Source organism: Bacillus rossius, chromosome 12, assembly GCF_032445375.1.
Source record: "Bacillus rossius redtenbacheri isolate Brsri chromosome 12, Brsri_v3, whole genome shotgun sequence".
NCBI lineage: Eukaryota > Metazoa > Arthropoda > Insecta > Phasmatodea > Bacillidae > Bacillus > Bacillus rossius.
The window spans coordinates 20,743,435-20,765,983 of NC_086339.1; the positions used below are offsets into that span (position 1 = coordinate 20,743,435).

General features: G+C 41.1%; 1 protein-coding gene across 1 annotated transcript in view; it reads right to left on the minus strand.

Moving 5' to 3' along the window:
* LOC134537675 (nitric oxide synthase-like protein) overlaps positions 1-21,342 on the minus strand; it is a 45,717-nt gene extending 24,375 nt beyond the window's left edge. The window contains exons 1-9 of the mRNA XM_063378382.1: positions 21,016-21,342; positions 11,565-11,704; positions 9,750-9,909; positions 8,929-9,020; positions 8,312-8,453; positions 7,256-7,395; positions 3,968-4,142; positions 3,294-3,395; positions 2,128-2,322 (exon numbers count right to left, since the gene is read on the minus strand). Of these exons, the coding sequence (XP_063234452.1) occupies positions 2,128-2,322; positions 3,294-3,395; positions 3,968-4,142; positions 7,256-7,395; positions 8,312-8,453; positions 8,929-9,020; positions 9,750-9,909; positions 11,565-11,704; positions 21,016-21,102 (1,233 nt within the window). The 5' untranslated portion in view covers positions 21,103-21,342. The remainder of the gene's footprint in view (positions 1-2,127; positions 2,323-3,293; positions 3,396-3,967; positions 4,143-7,255; positions 7,396-8,311; positions 8,454-8,928; positions 9,021-9,749; positions 9,910-11,564; positions 11,705-21,015) is intronic.
* Positions 21,343-22,549: the final 1,207 nt, after the last annotated feature.

A 22,549-nucleotide genomic window follows, 5' to 3' on the forward strand; every position in this document is an offset into this window, starting at 1 on the left:
TACAGCTCCTTGCTTCTTGTTTATATGCTTCTGAATGAAAAGTGGTTTGGGGGGGGGGGGGGGGGGGGGGCAGCAGCAGCTGAATATGTCCTTGGATGTACTACTACATACTTTGTGATTTTAAAAAAAACATTTCCTTTTGAGTTTCATAACTTAATAACGTGATGAATGACAGAACAAATAAAAGAAACAGTCCTGGGAGTTGAACTGAGACCTTTAACAGTTAAGTGGGATTGGAAAAATGCCAGAAACAACACAAATCAGGTAGATCTAAACTAACAGTATTCAGAATGTGCGTGTTTGTTTATTTGTCACGGTCAAAATTCAAACAAAGAGGACACAACAAACACAAATACAGTTGTAAGACGTCAGAGTAGTATTATTAAGCTAAGATACATACTGGATGCAACAAACAATCCAGTAGAGTAGGTCCATGTCGTTTGTTTTTTTTTGTTTCTTTCTTTTCTTTTCGTCCTGTGGATTTTTATTTAACTGTGTTGTTGTATACTGCCCCTAACCACGCTCATGATTGTTCCAATTACAATTTATTGTGGTAACCATCATTATACATTGATCGGTTTCTACCCGAACGTCACACATAAAGGTTGTTCGCAATGTTGCGACATATGCACACCCTAGGTACCAACTTATGGCTACATAAATACTTTACTTAAAACTATAACAGTCACAATACATTACAGTTGTCCTGTCATTCATTATCTTTGTTGATTTATGCTCAACAGTTAAAATTCATACAATAGTAATAAATAGAAATAACAAAATATCCTATTGCATCTGCACACTTCATGAATACTAAATGGGCATAGTGAGCATTTGAGGTTTGGGTTGGTGTGGGCATGGGCGTCGCAACCGGGGGGGACGGGGGGGACACGTCCCCCCCAATAATAAAAGTCTTCAATTTCGTTCCCTCCAATAATAATAGTGAATATAATCACTTTATTACATATGTTTGTGTACATGTGCGAAATATTCTTAATACTGCTGCGGCATTTAAGTGTAACATTCAGGTTTCTCCTGATGTTTAAATTAATGATTTTGTGTGGATATAGCACCAGAAGATATGTTAACTGTGTTTTTACAAATTTGTTCTCTGAAAATATTTTTTATAAAAAATAAATTATATATTGCAACCAACTATAATTAGAATATTTAGGAAAGAAAAATGCCTAAAAACCACCTTTTTGCACCTTCAAACCCCAAATTTTCCCGGGGGAGGACCCCCGGACCCCTCGCTTTTTTTCCAGGGGATGGATATTCCTCAACAACTAAATCAATTGCAGTCCCCCCCCCCCCCCCCTCCAAATATATCCTTTCGACGCCCATGGTGTGGGTGAGACAAATAGGATGAGCAACAGTGACAGTCCCTAGGTTCAGGTCTGGGTGTCATGTGTTCCCTTCACCTCCATACTGCGAAAGGCAATGGCCAACCATAACCGAATCATCTCATCTAGTGTCCGTTAGTCAAGCCATTGTCCTCTCCCTGTGATGATGACTAGGGATGTTGACAAACCTCCAAGCTTATTACCACATCGTCATCAGGCTATTGAATCTATATAATTAATGACTTCTAGTAATATTATATGTTGTATGATGATTATGTGTTAAGGCGCCCGCCTACATGAGTGAGTACACATACGGCGTGCATAGTTTCAGGAAAAAAACCACCCCATTTGAAAACAACTCAAGATATCCGAGTGATGTCTGTTTATGAAAAGCTATGAAGAATATGCTGAGGGTGGATGAGTATTTTTAGGAGAGTGAAAATGGCTAAAACATGTGTTTCCAGAGTAATTTTTAGGGCTTGAAACCTCCGGTACAGATTCTTGAAAGCTCTAAAAGTCATTGCATTACACCGTTATCTTCATTTCTCTGCCAAATAATGTAATGGTCACTGGTCGAATGGTTTAGTACAATCAGTGGCATAGCTAAGGTGACTGGTGCCCTTGGCCAGACTTAAAAATGGCGCCCCCTCTTGGATTAAAACAGAGAGGGGGGAGTGTTCAGTAACCGCGAAACCGTCGCGGCAGAGACCCCCCCCCCCCCCCCCTCCCTGACACCCGCTTGCTACGCCACTGGGTACAATAAGGGACAAACAGAAGGTATCACCTGGTATTCGAAGGCAGGCTTCAGCTGGTACATGAGCATCTCCTGGTGAAACACCGGCGTCAAGGAACCGGACATGGGCGGCACGATCCACACCCAGTCGGCGGGACAGCCGCCCCTGGCGCGCTGCTCGTTCTCCAGGTGCTTCATGAAGTTGGCAGACGCCGTGTGGTGGTCCACGATCGTCACGCCGCGTCTCTGGACAGCAAGGGGGGGAACGTTGTGCCTCTATCCCCGTCTCCAAAGTTCTGGCAGAGATCAGGGCCGTCCAGAGAAACTAAGGGCCTGGAGGCAAATCATTTTGTCGGACCCCTTCCGTATTGCTTTGTTCAATTTACACACTCTAAACATTACTATGGCCATAACTGTAAATGGGATCACCACATAACTTGTGAGGTTTCCTATAAAGTCTGTTAACAGACTTGTGATCTTCGTTCTAATATCAGGGTAATCCCAAGCATGAAAAATAATCTCGAAAACTTAACCGTACCCTCTTGGTGCCCCCCTCCCCCCCCCCCCCCCACGCCACCTTCCCCTTCGATGGCCCTGACCATGACTTTGATCATGCAGAATATAGTTTGACAGCCATGTCTTTTAAAGACATCGCCAGCATTTTTTTTAAATCATTCACAAAATTTACATTGGTGAAAATTTGGTGTATGCGATTTGACCAATTTTGGAACAAGAGTTGATTGTTAACATTCATCTGTGCTAAAGTTTGGAATTCTGTAACCTTATTTCCGTACTTGTGTACTTATTTGCATTTATCCCTAATAACCCAATTCCACCAGATTTGTGCATTCCAAGAAAGATGCACTCGTACTATCTTTCATTTCCTATGACTTTGCAAGTAAGTAATAATTTTGTTTTTGGCTTGAAATTTCTAAAGCCTACAAAAAAATGTCTGGGTTGCTGGCGGTAAGTATATTGAAAATATTGAGGTATGCAACTAATCTTGAATATTATTAGGCACATATTATGCCTAGAAGCATTTAACAGTTTGGTTTGTAAATGAAAACCTGTAGTGGATGAGAGGACTCATGTTAAAGACACAGAAATAATGTTTGCTAGCACTTACAAATGTTTTTTCTATAAATTTATTCTTTTGGAACTGTCAAAGAAATAAATATACATTGTAAACTCTCTTGAGCTTCTTAAATGGACTTTACCTGAAAGCTGTGTAGCACTGCAACATTGACTTCTACCAGTGCTTTGTCTTTCCACAGGTTGACCGGAGAAGAAGTGTCCATCTCCATGCCTTGACCAACCATCTGCAAGATCAAAAATGTTTGCATTATTTTACCACAATTTATATTCAAGAAGTTATTGTTTTCAACTGGTGTAGAACATGATAGCAACATGTCTAACCAGGTATATAATAAAATATCTCCAACGTCAAGGCACAAAACACTAAGACAATGCTCTAACGTTTCATGATCATTGCCATTAGTGGACTCAAAAAAAATAACACTAAAGAAAAGTTAAATTTAAATATGGGATATTTATAAAAAAAAATGCAAGAGATTAAAAATAGCTATGTGATTGTACTTTACCATAACCATTTAAATATTTGCAGCAGTGAACAGGAAGATTGTGTTAAGCCTCATTGATTTGAGCACAAGGTTTGCACAAGTAACAGAATTAGGCATAGCATGCAAAAGGTTATGACCACTGCTAGTTATGGACAAACGGAGATAATATCAGCCTTCACAGTTTCATAAAAAAAAATATTATTTCATTAAAAATATCCATGATTGGATAGTGATTGTGATAATGGGTCGAGTACCTAAGTTTTTCGATATTTTTGTAGCACTAGTACTTATAAACCCACAAGACATCGCACCTCCAGGCAGTTGTATCTGTGGGAGTCGCAGAGATCCCTGCAACCGATCTCGGTGCTCATGTACCAGCCGTTGAACGGAGCGGCCGTGAACTCCAGGCCAGCGCAGTCGAACAGCATCCCGGATACTGCCGGCAGCCCGTACCACCTCAGCCCGAGTCTCTCGAACCAGTCGAACCTACAGAGGGCACGGCTCGGTTGTAGATTTACTAACTAACGTCCCTTCTGGAGTCTCAAAGCTTGTTTAAGACTTGTTTAAACTCACCTTTTTTTAAAAAGGATAATGTACAGGAACACAAGTACTCACAGGTTGGCACTTGTAGACAGATTCATACTACACAGAGAAAACACATTTTTTCACGGATATTCTGTCGCTGCATTTTGCTTCCTTGGGCGACAAAAGACAGGGACAAATCTAGTCGGGAAAAAAAACATTGTAACCACGTGTCCGTGCAAAAATGGATTTTTCTTTATTACCAAAAATTAAAATAATATTAGCATTCGGCTAGTAATATTCGACTTGTGATATTTGTGTCTAGACATTACATCTCTCAAATCGCCTAAAATTGTATAAAAGATTGGAATTTTGCTAACCACAGTAGTTTAAGCTTGTATTTGAAAAAAAAAATATAGACTCCTTTCCAGAGATTGGAGGATTTATTCCCTTTTTTGTGTGCTGAACCCTGCAGCAGCTATTTCTAGAATGTTTAAAGAGTCATGTAGGCACTGTGTCACTGATGTGGTCCCAGAGGCTGACTTGTTACCCCGCCACAGTTGCTAGAAGACATTTTGAGGCAAAAATGTTAGTAGATAAAGATCCCACTGGACACCAGAATCGCCCATAACATTTCCTTCTCTCAAAAATGCAGAAAATACCTGCTGGGGATGAAATGAGCATTGCCTTGTTGAAAGACTAATGTGCCCCATACTGGATGGTGATTGGGGTGGCTTATTGCACCATTTAAAGCTCTTGAGCAAAGAAAGAGTTTTGTACTGCTTCATGAGAGTAAAGTATTGAGCTTTCCAAAACTTCTTTGAGGTAAAATTGTACAAGTAGGAAAACCTGATAAATCACTTATTTGCAATGCATGTTGGTTGAAAGAAGTTTTCCATAGTAGTTGTTTGTTAAGTTGACTGACAGGTCTCACAAAACCATATCATGTAGACTACATGCCTAAATTTGATTATGGCTGCATTTTTTATTTTTAGTTGAATTGCATAACAAATAAGTTTGTAAAGACTATTAGCGTAATTTTACAATGACAAAAAAGAATTTCTTCTGAAAATTTCATTCCACATGCGTACAGAACTTGAAGATGTATTTTCCTGCTTAATTTGCAGCTAGACTGTGAACCAGTGGAATCTGAGAGCTGAACTCGTGGGTGAGTGACCAGTGGAATCTGAAAGCTGAACTCGTGGGTGAGTGAACCAGTGAAATCTGAGAGCTGAACTCATGGGTGGTTGAACCAGTGGAATCTGAGAGCTGAACTCGTGGGTGGTTGAACCAGTGACATCTGAGAGCTGAACTCGTGGGTGGTTGAACCAATGACCTCTGAGAGCTGAACTCGTGGGTGGTTGAAACAGGGACATCTGAGAGCTGAACTCATGGGTGGTTGAACCAGTGACATCTGAGAGCTGAACTCGTGGGTGGTTGAACCAATGACCTCTGAGAGCTGAACTCGTGGGTGGTTGAAACAGGGACATCTGAGAGCTGAACTCATGGGTGGTTGAACCAGTGACATCTGAGAGCTGAACTCGTGGGTGGTTGAACCAATGACCTCTGAGAGCTGAACTCGTGGGTGGTTGAACCAGTGACATCTGAGAGCTGAACTCGTGGGTGGTTGAACCAATGACCTCTGAGAGCTGAACTCGTGGGTGAGTGAACCAGTGAAATCTGAGAGCTGAACTCATGGGTGGTTGAACCAGTGGAATCTGAGAGCTGAACTCGTGGGTGGTTGAACCAGTGACATCTGAGAGCTGAACTCGTGGGTGGTTGAATCAGTGACATCTGAGAGCTGAACTCGTGGGTGGTAAAACCAGTGACCTCTGAGAGCTGAACTCGTGGGTGGTTGAACCAGTGAAATCTGGGAGCTGAACTCGTGGGCGAGTGAACCAGTGGAATCTGAGAGCTGAACTCGTGGGTGGTTGAACCAGTCACATCTGAGATCTGAACTCACGGGTGAGTGAACCAGTGGAATCTGAGAGCTGAACTCGTGGGTGAGTGAACCAGTGGAATCTGGGAGCTGAACTTGTGGGTGAGTGAACCAGTGAAATCTGGGAGCTGAACTCGTGGGCGAGTGAACCAGTGGAATCTGAAGCTGAACTCATGGGTGGTTGAACCAGTGGAATCTGGGAGCTGAACTCGTGGGTGGTTGAACCAGTGACATCTGAGAGCTGAACTCGTGGGTGAGTGAACCAGTGGAATCTGGGAGCTGAACTCGGAGGTGGTTGAACCAGTGGAATCTGAGAGCTGAACTCGTGGGTGGTTGAACCAGTGACATCTGAGAGCTGAACTCGTGGGTGGTTGAACCAGTGACATCTGAGAGCTGAACTCGTGGGTGGTTGAACCAGTGACATCTGAGAGCTGAACTCGTGGGTGGTTGAACCAGTGACATCTGAGAGCTGAACTCATGGGTGGTTGAACCAGTGACATCTGAGAGCTGAACTCGTGGGTGGTTGAACCAGTGACATCTGAGAGCTGAACTCGTGGGTGGTTGAACCAGTGACATCTGAGAGCTGAACTCGTGGGTGGTTGAACCAGTGAAATCTGGGAGCTGACCTCGTGGGCGAGTGAACCAGTGGAATCTGAGAGCTGAACTCGTGGGTGGTTGAACCAGTGACATCTGAGAGCTGAACTCGTGGGCGGTTGAACCAGTGACATCTGAGAGCTGAACTCGTGGGTGAGTGAACCAGTGGAATCTGAGAGCTGAACTCGTGGGTGAGTGAACCAGTGACATCTGAGAGCTAACTCGTGGGTGGGTGAACCAGTGGAATCTGGGAGCTGAACTCGGAGGTGGTTGAACCAGTGGAATCTGAGATGTGAACTCATGGGTGAGTGAACCAGTGGAATCTGAGAGCTGAACTCGTGGGCGAGTGAACCAGTGGAATCTGAGAGCTGAACTCGTGGGCGAGTGAACCAGTGGAATCTGAGAGCTGAACTCGTGGGCGGTTGAACCAGTGGAATCTGGGAGCTGAACTCGTGGGTGAGTGAACCAGTGGAATCTGAGAGGTGAACTCGTGGGCGAGTGAACCAGTGACATCTGAGAGCTGAACTCGTGGGTGAGGACTCACGTGGGGTGTGAGAGCTGCACTTCGAGCACCAGCGACGGCGGCAGCTCGTAGTAGTGAGGTCCTTCCTCGGCGGTGGACACGACCAGAGGCAAGATGTCCCACTGGGTCCCTCGACCGCACCAGCCCAGTTTGCAGCAGACCTTCCACACAGCGTCAGTTCATTACATCTCATCAGCTCTGTGAAAATATGACTTGAAAATATACGTACGACTCATACAAATAACACTGTTCAATGGACTGGTTTTTATTATTAAGAAAGCTCAGGTTTTAATGTCAAATAAAATCCATGTTGTATGAAATTAATGTCTGGTCTACCATCATTGTTTTTATAAACATATTGAGAAGGTAGTATCCTAAAATATTTTGCTTCAAACATTTTGTTTTTGCTCATGATTTTTAGTAATTTCATAAAATAAACATTCTACTAAACTATTCCTTGTTTAATGATTTTTATTAAAAGGAAAATTATTTATGTCAATGTACTGAAAGCATTACATCATATGGTATACAGTTTTGGATTAACCATTCCCGTGTAGTCTTTGTCTTCAAACTCTTTATTTCTATTTTACGTTTTACCAAAACCCTGTAACACTCAAGTGTCTATGGTTTTTTGGAGAACCTATTATTTTATTGATTTAGAGAATGATGAACTAAAAAAAAAGTACTGGAAGAAGGCTACATACATATGGTTAGTAAAAAACTGACTACCACATGACTTCATGCTTTCAGTTAATGCTGCAATTGACATAAAAATTTGTCTTTAAGTTCATAAGAACCATTAAATAAGTGAAAAAAAAAAAAAAAAAAAAAAAAGAATTTATTTATAATCATGTGAAAAAATATAAAATATTAGACAAAATAATTATGATACTATCCCCGTGAGTAGTTTTGATACTGCAATTAATGGAAAGCACAATAAAAGTTTTTTATTTCACAACAACTGTACTTTAGTTACAAATGTTATTAATAATTTTTTAAAATGTTTGAATATTTTTATCTTGTCAGAGGTGAGATTATTGTTTGCTCCAGCACTTCCAGCATATGACTCTGACGCACCTGTGTGATCTCCACATTGATGGGGTCTCCAACAATCGAACCATCCGTGTTTTGGTAGCCGGCATAGCTGATGAGCTGAGGATTCCACACTCTGAAGTCTTTCTTGCCGGGAGTACGTGGAGGGAATATAGAGATTGCTGACCTAAAGAGTTAAGAAAAACATACAGGATGCTCTTACTTTAATAAAAAACTAAGGGTCAAAGGTAAAATTTTGAAATAGTAGTAACAATTTCAAGTTTTGAGTTTATAATTTTAGTTATAAAGGTGCAGGCTACATTAATACTATAAATACTTGTAGGTCTCTTACATTAACATATGTAGCATGCATGCCAACATATACCAGCATGGTCACATTTTTCAGGCTGCGAGAGTTGATTAGGTACGTCTTATATTATTAAGATATTGTTTTGTTACTACCCAGAATAGCTGTAGAAGTGTCTTGAAATCTGAACTTTCTAATAAATATCTCAGTTGTTTTGAATACAAGTCTTGCTATCTAGAGCTCTAAAAGCATAAAAAACACATGGAGTAGTGTGTTACCCTGAGACATGGGATGTACTGCAGCAGTAGTAATAATAATTATCATAATAATAAAACAGAAAAAAACATATATTTACCTAATATTTCCATTATTTGTGCTGAACTCTATGTGCGTGCACAATGCTTCAAACATCTCTTTTGTCGTTTTAACATTACGGAAGTCAAACAGCTGGAAAAAAAAAGTTATGCAAACCATTACAATACATTTAATGTTGTATTTTGTTGCAATTTTAAAAATACTACATTACTGGGAATTTTAGGTGCCGTCATCACTTTGAAGTTCTGTCCCTAATTTAGGAGTCCCAGATACATTTGCATGTGAGCGCTTATGTCGTTAAGAGACTCCATTCCAGACATAGGAGCCTTCGACCCTGGAGTTCTTTGTCCTGATGACATCATTCACCCTTCAGTGCTCCATACAGGAGAACTGATGTGCTATAAGATAGCAAGGCAAGAGGGCTTCGTTTGACTGCCGATAGCTATTGAAGTGAGTGACACCGGTGCTTAGCCTAGGGATTTGTCTATGCCTGCAGCCTTTCCCAGTGATATTCATTAAGAATTAATTACTAACAACTGTGATTTTGAAATGGCCAGAAAATCAACGGCAGCATTGGCAGAAGGTTGAGAAATGTAAATCCAATTTCTTAAAATCTTTCTAAAAGCTGTACAGCAAAAGTAGAATCTTTTTTTGTGTTGTGTGCTTACACTAGCTAATGTAATCTTACATGTTTATGTTTTAACTTTTTTTACAGTTTTTTATAGCCAGTACATGGATAAAATTTAAAAGACCCACAGCAATGCTTTGTTAGACTTTCGAGAGTAGATAGTTTGGTCAGAATCAAGGTTCCAAAAGTATTGGACTAGCCGTGAAGCAAGTAAGGCAGAGAGACGGCCGTGCCTTGAGCTTGTTCCACTGTATCCTGCCGATGCATCGCACGGAGTTCCTCCACGCGAGCTTGGCACCGAACAGCAGCTCCTTCTCCGTCAGCTCGTACACTCCGGTGGCTGCAACCTCTCTCTGGACCTGCTTCCAGCGGATCTCCAGCTCCCCTGCATTCCTGGATGGACACGTCCACGACTCAACATCCAACACATCCTCAACAAAAAAGTCTGAGAATTTTCACCAGTATTTCGTAAAAATATTTAATTAAAAAATATTTATATAGCTTATATGTCACTGAACAATTTTTTTGGGACACAGACAGGGCTGGATTTAGAGGACTGGAGGCCTCGGGGCAACAGAGGAGCAGAGGCCCCCTGGCCCCAAATTATTTTCCAAATAAAATGAACAATTTTTTTCAGTCGAGTTTTCCAATAAATAATTTATTGTGAAATCAAGTAGATTCTCTTAGTATTTAAAGAACATACATAAATATAATCGGAGACAAGAATTATATTAAATTATTGTGGGGGCCCTCCATTTGTGGAGGCCCCAGGGCTTTCGCCCTGGTTGCCCTCCCCTAAATCCGGCCCTGGACACAGAAGAAACAAGATGCGATTAACTACATGACGTGGACTGTATATTCATTATCATGAGAGAGAGTTGAAAAATTTGAGGGAAAGTCATTAAGTAGGTAACAAATTGATATTTTGATTTAACTTAAATTTGTAGCTAGCACTTTCCAACAATGTTAATAGATGGCATCAGTTACCAGCTGTATGATATCATATCAATTTCATACTGACTATCATTCGCGTACATGCGTCGTTCAGTTTCAAAATGGCGATAGTGCACGGCGATTGTACGACATGTTAGCAACATCGTGGCTGAGGCAGCAACTATGAAGCTAGTGTTGGGGCACTGATAAAACGATGGGATTTGTTGCATGACTATTGTTTATGTTGTGAAATAAAAATAGTTTTTTGAAGTTAATATCAGTGTAAGAAAATTTTTAATTGTCTTTTGTGGCTTACTTGGTGACTTCCCTCGTATTATCCTTGAAGTTAAATGGCATGTATGTGGTGGTGGTTTCTTCTGCTGTCAAATGTTATCCGCGGGTTGATGATCCGCGGTGCGGATTATCCGCGCCTGCTACGAAAAAATACAGCACATATGTAAATCTGTATTTTATTACAAGTGAGCAAATTTGAACTCTACTGACGAGTGTATTGTGTGCAGTATACAGTAAAACACCACAGGCGAGCCCAGTGCGAAGGCGCAGATGACTCACGAAGCGGCTTTGCAACACATCGTGGGACTGCTTCACTATTTAGAGGAACAAGACGACAATGCGCAGTTGGCTGAAAAACTTATGTTGCGGAAATTCAATCAAGAATTTAGGAAAGATGTTTCCAAAGCAAGAAACAAAAGCAAGTGACTGATTTTTTTCAAAAAGTTGTAAATTTAAATAGTTGTGCTTTTTTAATGTCTAACGAAGTCTCTGAGTACGTACAATTATGTACTGGATCCTTGTTACGAAGTAAGTACCGAGCACATTTATGTTTACATCACTGAAATGTATTGACTGTTGATTATTCAGTAAAATTTTAGCATTATTTAATAATTTTTACCGTTAATTGTATTTTTTACTGAACATAAATTTTTAGATTTTTAAGTTGAAATTAATGTTTCCTTTTTTGTTTCCCATTTCCGTCTCTTTTGCGGATCATCCGCGATTTTCACTATCCGCGGTGGCCTTGCCACTTGATTTCGCGGATAATCGGGAGTGTACTGTACTTCTTCGCTGCTGGATGGAGGAACAGGGCGACTCACTGTTTCAGCGAGGCGTGGTACTGGGAGAGGAAGTCTCTGGCCGAGGCCAGGACCTCCTGCTTGGGCCGGGGATCGCGACCGGCGCGCCCCGGCAGGGCAACCACGCTGCCCAGGCACGCTTGCGGCAAGCAGCGGCTCAACTGGAACAAACAGCCGGTCAAACACCACGGGCGTGTGCCGGATTTCATTTTGGGTGGGCAGCAGGGAATGGGGGGGGGGATATGACTTTAAAATCAAGTAATCCACCAAATGTATCGCAAATATCACAGATAAAGCCCGAGGTCTTCCCCGGAGGAAATTTGGGTTTCAAGGTGCGAAATAGTTACATAGGTACTACAAGCATGTTTTTTTACCTAAAAATGTTATACACATAATGGTGGGAACTGAAATATTTTATTTTGAGAACATTTTAAAAAGATACAATTAACATAGGTGGAGCCTTGCCCACAAAAAATTTTTTTTTAATACCAGGGTAAACATGAATGTTAGGGACCTACACACTGCAATTTAAATAATCATTTCCATTTATGTTAAGACTGCATTAAAAAGAAAAAAAAGACATGAATGTACTGAAATCTTGATCACTCGATGTAAATATACTCTAACAGCAGAACCTGCAGTGCTTCACGAGGTCCGTTGTTTTCTTTCAATTTATTTACTTTTGTTGGTATAAGAGTGTTTGATTATTTACGGTGGAGGAGGGGGGAAGAGAATTTACAATCCCTCCTGCGCAGGGGCGCAACAACTAAATTTCCAAAGGGGGGGCAATATACCTTTTTTTATAAAGAATCATCGATCCCCCCTATTGAAGCGGACCCCCGGGAAAATTTGTATTTCAAGGTGGAAAATGGTGCTATTTAAGCAGTTTTATTATCTAAAAATTGATTACACAGCACTTTCTTTGCCCTCGTTTGCCCCCACTTCAAGGTTTCAGAGGGGGGGGGGGGGGGCAAAATACCCCTCCCGCTGCTGTTGCGCCCCTGCTCCTGCGTATGTCGCACCTGTCAGAACTGAAGTGCAAATGTAGATGTGCAAGATCTGTTCAAGAGGGACATGAGTCGTCTTTAACAACGGTATCAGTAGCAGAAGTTACGTGCATGGAAGGTGACTAAGTTGTTTTTATCATATACAACACATTTTTACCCACTAGACTTTTACACACTGGAAGAATATACCATTTTAAAATCAAATTATTGAAAATTTTATTTCTTAAATAATAAAAATGAATTTTCAAAAGAAGCTCTGGGAAGAAGTTTGTTTTCTACTGTTTTACAAGTAGTACGGTTAGGCCCGTTCCACAATGACACGGAAACGGAGACGGAACACGGAAACGAAGACGGATTTCACGGAACAGAGCTTCTACAATAGCACGCAAACGGAGACGGACCCGTACGGACCTGCTCAGCAGTGCTGAAGTCTTCCGTTTACGTTACTCCGTTAGACCAATAGGAGCACGATATTTATTCACTGCATTTGTCAAGCTACAGTTGCACGTTCATGTTAATTAAGATAGGTATTAGTTTTGACTAATGTTGGTTTCCGTATTTCTCGACTACTTTTTTTTTATGCGTGAAATTCGTTTTGAAATTTGAATTGTGCACGTGGGTTTTATCATGACGAATTTTGATGAACTTTTAATTTTCATGGTTAAAGATATACCTGCTATATATGACAAGATGGAGAATGACTACTTTACCACCGCTACAAAGCAAAAAAAAAAAATCGACTTACTACATTACCAAGTTAACAACCATACATTTCGATTTTACAGGTAGTTCACTTGATACTCGTAGTTTTCAGTTACGTCACGCTCGCTCTTTCTTATTGGCCAAGATTTCTTACGGGTCCGTGTATTGTAGAACGAGAATAATACGGACGGAACGGAACAATACTCCGTTTTCGTCTCCGTTTCCGTGTCATTGTGGAACAGGCTAGTGACGCCTTGCGAATTTCGTGTTTTCTAAACTACCTTGATTTTCTTGCGTCCCTCGCGTAGTTTATATAAACCCTGAAGGGTTGAACCTGGCTTTATCGCAAGTGGTAAATTTAGTGGTCGTTGCCGAGAGCGGTTGGGTTACCCCAGACCACACCCTTTTATCTCCACCCACTGTTCTGATAATATTCCGTCATCACCCCTCATCTTTGACGAGACTTTAAGCCATGATTTATTCATTCATTAAGTTTCTTTTCTTTTTCTTTTTGCAAAATGAATAAAGTTATATTACAACCAATGTTTTATTGGTTTAAGACTTCATCTGCCCTGAGAATAAACTGAACGAACAAAATTCAAGAACAGTTTGGAAACTGAAAAATATAAAAATAATTTCAAGTGAGTCGTCAAATTTATGTATATGTTATTTTAATTGTCCCTGGAAAATTGTAAAAAGAAACGGCAGATAGATGAAAGATAATCAAACACGTTTCTATACGCGAAGAAACTCTTTTATGAGATCAATTTACAGCCCGACAATCACAAACGGCTAGTAAGTCATAATATTTTCAGTCAACTGAACATTGTGCTCATTTATTTATAACTAAAAAAATCTAATTTTGTTTGAATATTTATTGAAAACATGGTACAAATTTGAATATATATATATATATGTTGATCCGATCGCTACCAAACTTCACATGATCACCCGCTGGGCCAATCTGAAGATTGCCTGAAAATTTTATCAAAATCGGTCCAGCCGTTTTGGAGTCCTTAGGGAACATACATACACACATAGAATTTTATATATATACCTAATTAGACCTTTTTTAAGCGAGGCTTAATAACCAACATTTCTAATTTAATTTTTAAAATATTGTCATAGCATTAACTAATGCGTATCCGAGTGCGTAATGGATAAAGATTTGATTATATTACGTAAGTTACGTATATTACGTAAGTAAAATAAATAATGACGTCAATAAGATTAAACATATTTACAAATGATTGGCTTCAATCAACGTTCATGTTTATCAGTCACGCCATGACAACATCAAATGTTTGTGCAGGCAGTAGCCCTTCCCTCGCAAATTTATGTAGGGCAAAATTATCAAGTCATTGTCTGACCTCTTGACATCGAGGAGAGGAATGCCTTTCGTATTTGTCACGTTGGTGTACTTTAATCAAGAGGAAAGCATTTTAAATGACCCGGAACGAAAAAAAAGAGTTTGGTAAATACCGGTTGATAAAACCTTTTTGTCTCTCAGCTGTCATGTTTGTTTTTCTTTAGTATCCATCTACTCGAAGTTGCTTTAATTGTCCAAACATATTCTAAGATTGAACCGACGTAATTAAATTACGACTGTAGCAGAATTAATGACAGTTTGTTCAGTGTTGAAGAATGTTATATTTAAATATTTTATTAGTTAACTAGCCGTGTGCCTGATGGGAAAGTATTTGATCCTCACTTTTGATGAATTATCAAAAACGCTGATACAACTGACTTTTATTTATAAACAGAAGTCTGAAAACCAATTTCCATATTTATAACTTCAAAAATGACTAACTTCCATACTAAATTTCATCCCCTATTTAACCCCCTTAGGGGATGAATTTTCAATAATCCTTACTTAATGCTCACCTACGTTATATAAGGAACTCCCGTGCAAAATGTCATGCTTCTAGACCCAAAGGTTTAAGCTGTGCGTTGTGTTAAGGGGCCCGCCTCGTCAGGGGTGTATGTGTGTTAGTGAGGCGGGATGATAAGCGCGACGCTCGCTGGTGCTTCCAGCGCGGTATAGCCTCTAAGCGCAAGTCTCTGAACTGGCGCGCATTCGTCTCGTCGTCACAGGATAACTGTGATATTTGAGCGGTGACCGTAACATTATATGGCGGAGAAATGAAGATAAAGGTGTTATGCAAGCCCCTTAAGTGCTTTCAAGAATCTGTACTAATTGTTTTATGCCTAAAAATTACTCTGAAAACACGCGTTTTAGGCATTTTAACGCTTCTAAAAATACAGTTTAAAAACTTAATCCGAAATTAAAAGTACTTTTCGGCCCTCAGCGAACTCTTAAATGCTATTCGTAAATAGGCCCCACTCGGATATCTTGAGTAGTTTTGAAATCGCGTTGTTTTTCCTGAAGCTCTGCACACCGTATGTGTGCCCATGTAGGCGGGGCCCTTAAGAGTTTCATTAATTAGATTTCTGTACTATAATGTATTTTCATGGGTGCAGTTATTCACCAGTATATGTACAATAATTGCCAATATCTAAAATATTAATTTTTTATAAACAAATGTGGTGTAGGTCTATTTTGCAGGACCAGGTTCTAAAATAAGTTAGGAGGTAGGACTTTAGATCTTCAATAGTGTCGAGTCATGCGCCACGCTTCCCGGTTGGGAGGTAGGAAGGACTTTGTCTTAAAAAGTGCCGAGTCATCCCTTTGTAGTCGCGAGTCATCCTCTTTGTTTGGACGACTGTTCACGTAACACGGTTTATCCAGTCATTATCAGTGAGCTGTTCACCAAAAAAAAGATCACGTTTTCCTTCCGAGTGTGTCCGAAAGTAATTGATACGCGCACATAATTTTGGTAATTTGGTCATGAATTTTGCGCAACTGCCCTAACCGGGCCTAAATACGGGGGTGTAATGTTTACTATAGTCGCCGTGACATCCGTCAGTGGCGTTGGGACCGCGTTTGTGTGTGTGTGCGTGTGTGCGTGTGTGTGTGTGTGTTGGAAGAAAGGGGGGAAAGTTGTACGACGTAAAGCAAATGAAGAATAAATTAATTAACTTGTGATTAACGTCCATGCATCGGGGACTATGAGGAATGAAGCATCGATCATGCTGTTGCGTAGTGGAGACGGGAGCGCTGCGAGAAAACCCACCAGCTTGGTGGAAGGCGAGCTTCCTGACCTCCTCCCTGGCTAAGTTCACGGGTTTGTAGCATGTAAATTAATCTCATATGATTGATTTGATGTTGATTTTTGACGTGACAACGTCAAATAAATCTATGAACGCCGGCTGCACGCATGAAAAAGGATGACTCATTGTCCCGTTACGCTCATTGTACGCTTGCGCCGCACCTATCTCTCTTCCACTCGATTGGAACAACCATCCATTTGACATTTTCGAGGCACATTAAACTTGAAACACTCCCATTCGTTTCCTACTTTTCCTATCATCGTCCTATCCTTAACAGAATAACACAGATTGGAAGAAGTTAAATAGCAAACATGTACAGAAGTTATAGTTAAAATAATCTGTTAGTTAAAGTAATAAACATATTTGAATTAATGAGTACAAATAAAAGTAAATTTATCAATTAAATTGTAGACTTCATTTCACTCCTTCTTTGTATCCATACAAAATAGTGATAATTCAATAAAAATGATACAATTTTATTCATAAAAGTATGCAATCATTTCATCAATGTTATGTTATGACGTTGTCACGTTAAACTATCGTCCGTAAACCGACTTTACAGACAACCAATTTTTTTATTTTATTTTATCGACATTGATGTTATTTTAAGATCTTCCGTGCTTATGAAGGCAAGGCACGAACACCTCTTTCAATACGAAATAAAATTTCTTCGTTCAGTTTCAGCAGTGACATATTAGCAGCTGATGACAAGCGCCCTATAACCATAAAACTCACTTTAAAGGGCCCACCTAGCCAGGGGTGTATCTGTGTTCGTGAGGCGGGATGATAAGTGCGACACTCGCTGGTGATTCTAGCGCGGAATCGTCCCTAAGCGCAAGGCTGAATGGCGCTCAGTAGTCTCATCGTGCACAGGACAAAAATTAAATTTCAGTGGTAACGATAACATTAAATGGCGGGGAAATGAATATAAAGGTGTAATACAAGTCTTTTTAATGCTTTTCAAGGATCTTTACCGGAAGTTTAATGCCTAAAGCTTATCCTGAAAACACGCGTTTTGGCCATTTTCACCCTCCTTAAAATACAGTTTCAAAATTAAATACGGAAAAAAGTAACACTCATCCATTGAGACCGGAAAAATTCGCGGATTCATTTCGCGATATGCTATAATTCAAATAATTGTATTTTTATGCAACATCTGCCATTGGTTCGCTGTTAACCTGGAGGACTGTGGTTCAATTATAGACCCTCAGTCAAAGCAGTATCGAATCACGAGGCACCCAATTGAGACGCCTCACAAGTCAGCAGCCAATGAACAGGCGACGTTCGCCTGAGTGTGCACAGGATCCTGGAGTCAAGCCTGGAGGTCATTGAACCCGCGAATTTTTCCAGTCCCTACAGTCATCCAACCTCAGCGCACTTTTTAATTTTTTCCGGAAACAGACAACGCTTGGGCATCTTGAGCAGTTTCCAGTCGCGTGGTTTCTCCTGGAGCTCCGCACACCGCATGCGTGCCCAGATAGGTGGGGCCAGATCACTGGTCTCCCATCAGGGTCGAAGCTGATTCCCGGAGGCATCATACCCAGGTGTTTTGCGGTGGGTCGTTGCCACAACGCCGAAATACCACAACGCCGAAATACCACAACGCCGAAATACCACAACGTCGAACGTACAATAACGCCGAATACCATAACGCCGAATGCCAAATTGACCGCAACGCCGACAGCTAGAAAACTGCTCTGTATACCACAACGCCGAAATACAGTAACGCCGAAAAATATTGCTGTAGGGAGGGGGGGGGGGCACAGGAGCAAAATGAAAAACAACTGAATGAATTTGTGTGCTAACCTTACCTAACATAACTTTTGTGGCAGTCCTGCAATTATATTATTCGGCGTTAATGTATTTCGGCGTTGTGGTAATTCGGCGTTGTGGCACACAGCAGTTTTCTAGCTGTAGGCGTTGTAGTCAATATGGCATTCGGCGTTATGGTTTTCGGCGTTATTGTACGTTCGGCGTTGTGGTGCGTCCCCTTTCGCGGTCAGCCGGTGGCTTTCCCCGGGGTCATCCCACCCGTCAAAGCTCCGTCACTCTGTGGCTCCGTTTGCCCTTTCAGGGACCCTTCGCCGTCTCCAATGACCCTGATGCCCTAAGTAATTCATTAAAATTCAGCATACCTTACCGAGGGACGACAAGTGGCACCACCTTGATTTATAATGGCACGGCGAGTGAGATTATTCAGTTATTTGTTTGGCATGTGACGTAGGTATATGTACATAAACTTGAGCACTATAATCAATAATAATTAGAGATAAAAAATTTTATGGTTTTATTTTTAGGCCAATTTCGTTTTTAAAACAAGATATTTCGGTGTTGGTTTTTTTTATGAACTGTTTGTTCTTAAAGACAGCACAATTTTCAACAAATATAAAACTTACTTGTTCAGTGATACTTACTTCACCAAACCAGTGTCATTTTGACTGAATAAATCAGCAAGTATATGTGTGTTTGTTAAATTTTCCAATGGCATACTGTAGAAATTAGTTACTTATAACAGTGGCAAAAAAAAAATCCTATCTATATAGTACATATATTTTGGTACTAACTCAAATCTAAGTAATTTACATTCATTGAATCTAATAGATTAAAAGATTACGTTTTTGTAATCTGAGTTGAGTTTTGATTAAATATGCTGTATAATTTAATGATTTTTTTTTGTTGCGTTTCGGCGTTATTTTGGCTTTATAGCAATTTACTATATAGCTAATATTGTCCCTAATAACAAGGTATTTGGAAAATATAAGCTGTAATCACCAGGGGTGGCCACAGAAATAGCGAGGCTCTGGGCCATTTAAAATTTGCGAGACGCTAGTATTTTGGAAAAGGTCGTAATGGAAGGGGCTGGAGGGTCATGGAATAGCCCCAGCGAAGGAAAAAAAAAGTTTCTGACGCCCTTCTCTAGCCTTTCAGATTTCTCAAATTTGTGAGGCCTTAAGAGCCAAGCCAAATAATATATATAAATATATATAACTTATATAAAAAGTTGGACAAGCATTCTTTAGTCCCGGGGTTTGAATCCCGGTCAGACCGTCCTGATTCCGGTTCCCCATAGTTTCCAAATCACAATCCATAAACGCCGTGGCGTGATTTTTTCCCGTTTATTCATTATCGCGTTTTTTTTAAAGACAAAATTAAAAATATTAATTCACTAATTCCCTTGCATTTGTCGTTCTGCCACAGATATTTCCAAACAAATATTTTCTTAGTGTAATAGCATGGGTGTAAAAAGACGCGCGCGCAGAAATAGCCCTTAAATAAAAATTATGAAAAAATAAAATAATAAAAACATGTGAGAGAGTATTAAGGTGCCCGGCTAATCAGGGGTATATTTATGTCAGCGAGGCGGAATGATAGGGTCGACACTCGCTGGCGCTTCTAGCGCGGTGTCGCCTCTAAGGGCAAGGTTGTGAACTGGCGATTCTGTCTCCTCGTCGTGCACAGGACAACTACGAGATCTGAGCGTTAACCACAACATTATATGGCGGAGGAATTAATATAAAGGTGTAACGCAAGTCCCTTTAGTGCTAACAACCTTCACCGTATTTTTCTTGTCTGAAAATGACTCTGAAAACACGAGTTTTAGCCCTTTTCACTCTTCCAAAAATACAATTTAATAACGAGATACGGGAACGTAACTACTCGTCCGCCCTCAGCGTATTCCTAATTGCTTTCCATAAACAGACAACACTAAGATATTGAGCAGTTTTTAAATCGCGTGGTTTTTCGACGCAAATACGTCTTTAAAATTGCTTCCATAGTTGGAGGCAATTAAAAAAAAAAAAACGAATGCTAACAAAATCGGGGGATACAGTTTGGTGTTGCAGCTACATATCTATCATCTCCACCCCAAAATTAAATTACACCACTGGATAGCTAAAGGATCAAATAATTCGTTACGGTAAGTGAGGAATGTGACGCATCACGCGCGGTAGAGGTAGAAACACCGCCATTTTGAGGTCATTTTTCTGCGTTTCGAGATTTCCATTTAGTATCTGTCTAACTTTTGACTCGGAGAAGCTACGACGTTCGTTTGAGTTTCAATCGTCAGCTCTCGTCAAAATATATCGATTGTATGTATAAAGCATTAGTGAAAAATAGTTGAAGTGAATATATATATATATATATATATATATATATATATATATGGTGTTAAAATAAAAATAAAAACACAATGTCGGCCTATACGCGTCATAAAGCCAAATCCAAACACAGAGAACGTACACGTATTCACCGACAACACACGGCCGTGTCGGACAGGGGCGAAGCCAGGGGGGGGGGGGGGGGGGGGTTATTTAGCGGTTCAACCCCCCCCCCCCCCCCCCTTTAGCCCCAAATCTTTAATTAATTTCTTATTCATCACTCAAACAAATTTCATATTAAAATTAATAAAAAAATTTACCATTACAATATTTAAATTTAAGAACCGAAAACTGCTAAAAATAGCACTATTTTACACCTTAAAATCCAAATTTTCCCGGGGGAGGACCCCCGGACCACCAGGGGGGGCAATTCTTCTCAACACCGCCCATACACAAATCCTGGCTACGCCGCTGGTGTCGGAGAAGGCCGCTCACCTGGCTGCGACTGGCCTCCTCTTGGTCCGCCAGCAGCCTGTCCGGGTGAACGTGGCCGGTGGCGTGGTTCCTGACGGGCGGCCACATGGCGGGTTGTTGTCGTCTCGCCCTCGGCTGCCCCTCACTTAAGTAGCCTCGCCGCCCGGGGCCCGCGCGGACTGTGGACCGGCCCGGTGACGCACCGACGCGCCGCTGGGGAGTAGCAAGGGTCGGGGGAAGAACCAGGGGAGTCGATGACGATAGCCACGTCGTGAGGGTTACGTAAATTCCTAGAACGACTCGACAACACAGGGTAGACACGTGCTTCTTTTTTATTTTTTTAAATTTTATCCCCCGATCGTAATTTATTAAAAAAAACTCTGCAACCTGAAAGCTTCGCAATTCAGCGCGCGCAGTGACTTCTCGCGTTAAGTTGTAGGGAACTAAACTCGATCCACGTCTGTCAGCCATGCATGCTGCCTACCCGCGTTCGCTGCACCATCGCAAACAGTGTTTCGTAGTTTTCGTAGCACTGCCAGAAATGGAGTTTCAGGAAGTGGTTGTGGTGATGGTGATGGTGGGGGAAGTCCACCAACTCCTCCTGCTTTATAAATGTGTTCACTTCCAAGGAATCTTTACTGTACGGGACATTTCATTGTCATTCGGGTGAACGGATAAACTTTTAGATTCTTTTGTAGAACCCTCATCACAAATTCGTAACCGCACGTTTTGACGCGAAAACGTCTGCTAATTAGTTCGGTTTGGTTAACCAGGTCAAAATTTACGATGCAAAGAAATTATGATACCTTTAATGAACCGAAAGCAAGTAACCGGCTAAATCCAGTTAGTGTATGCTTGTAAGGTCCTACCAGCGAGGTGTTTGTAGGTACAAACAAGCAAGCGTGGGCGGGGTGGGCGTGTGCGAGTCGGGGATATACCGGGCCGTCGATCTCGAGACCGCGTGCAGCTACGACGCCGATCAAGGCGTCTACGGTGAGACCTTAACCTACTTGAACCTGGAGCGATATTGGTTTACATAACAATAACACAAATTTTATTAGTTCGCAGATTTGTTAACCCCAAATTTTGCGAGAAAATGCATTTAGAACGAAAGAAAACAAGCCGAAAAAGGCAATATCAAAAGGAACTTCAAAAAAGCCCAGTAAGTCCAGCACAGAACGACAGAGAGAGCTACGGGGCGCCGAAAAAGATCTGTGGCGGAGGCCTTTTCAACCGCCAGCACGTATAGCGAGCCTTGTGTTTTCTATCTAACGGGCAACTCCAGTTTAATGCCAAAGATAACGGACTGACAAAGACGACGGAGTGCATTCAAAGGAGGGCCTCAGTACCATGGCATTCTGAACACTTTGTGTTGGCCAATCAAGTCCGTTACGCAACTCTCTGACGGTACTATCAGCCGCATAATTCTGAGGTCATTTTTCTGGTTGCAAAGTGTCTGAACAAGACAGGGGGTGGAGAAGTATTGTGTGATGCTCTCATAACAATCACATCTCAGCGTTTGTCCAAGGCAGCAGCTTGCAAATCATGCAACAAT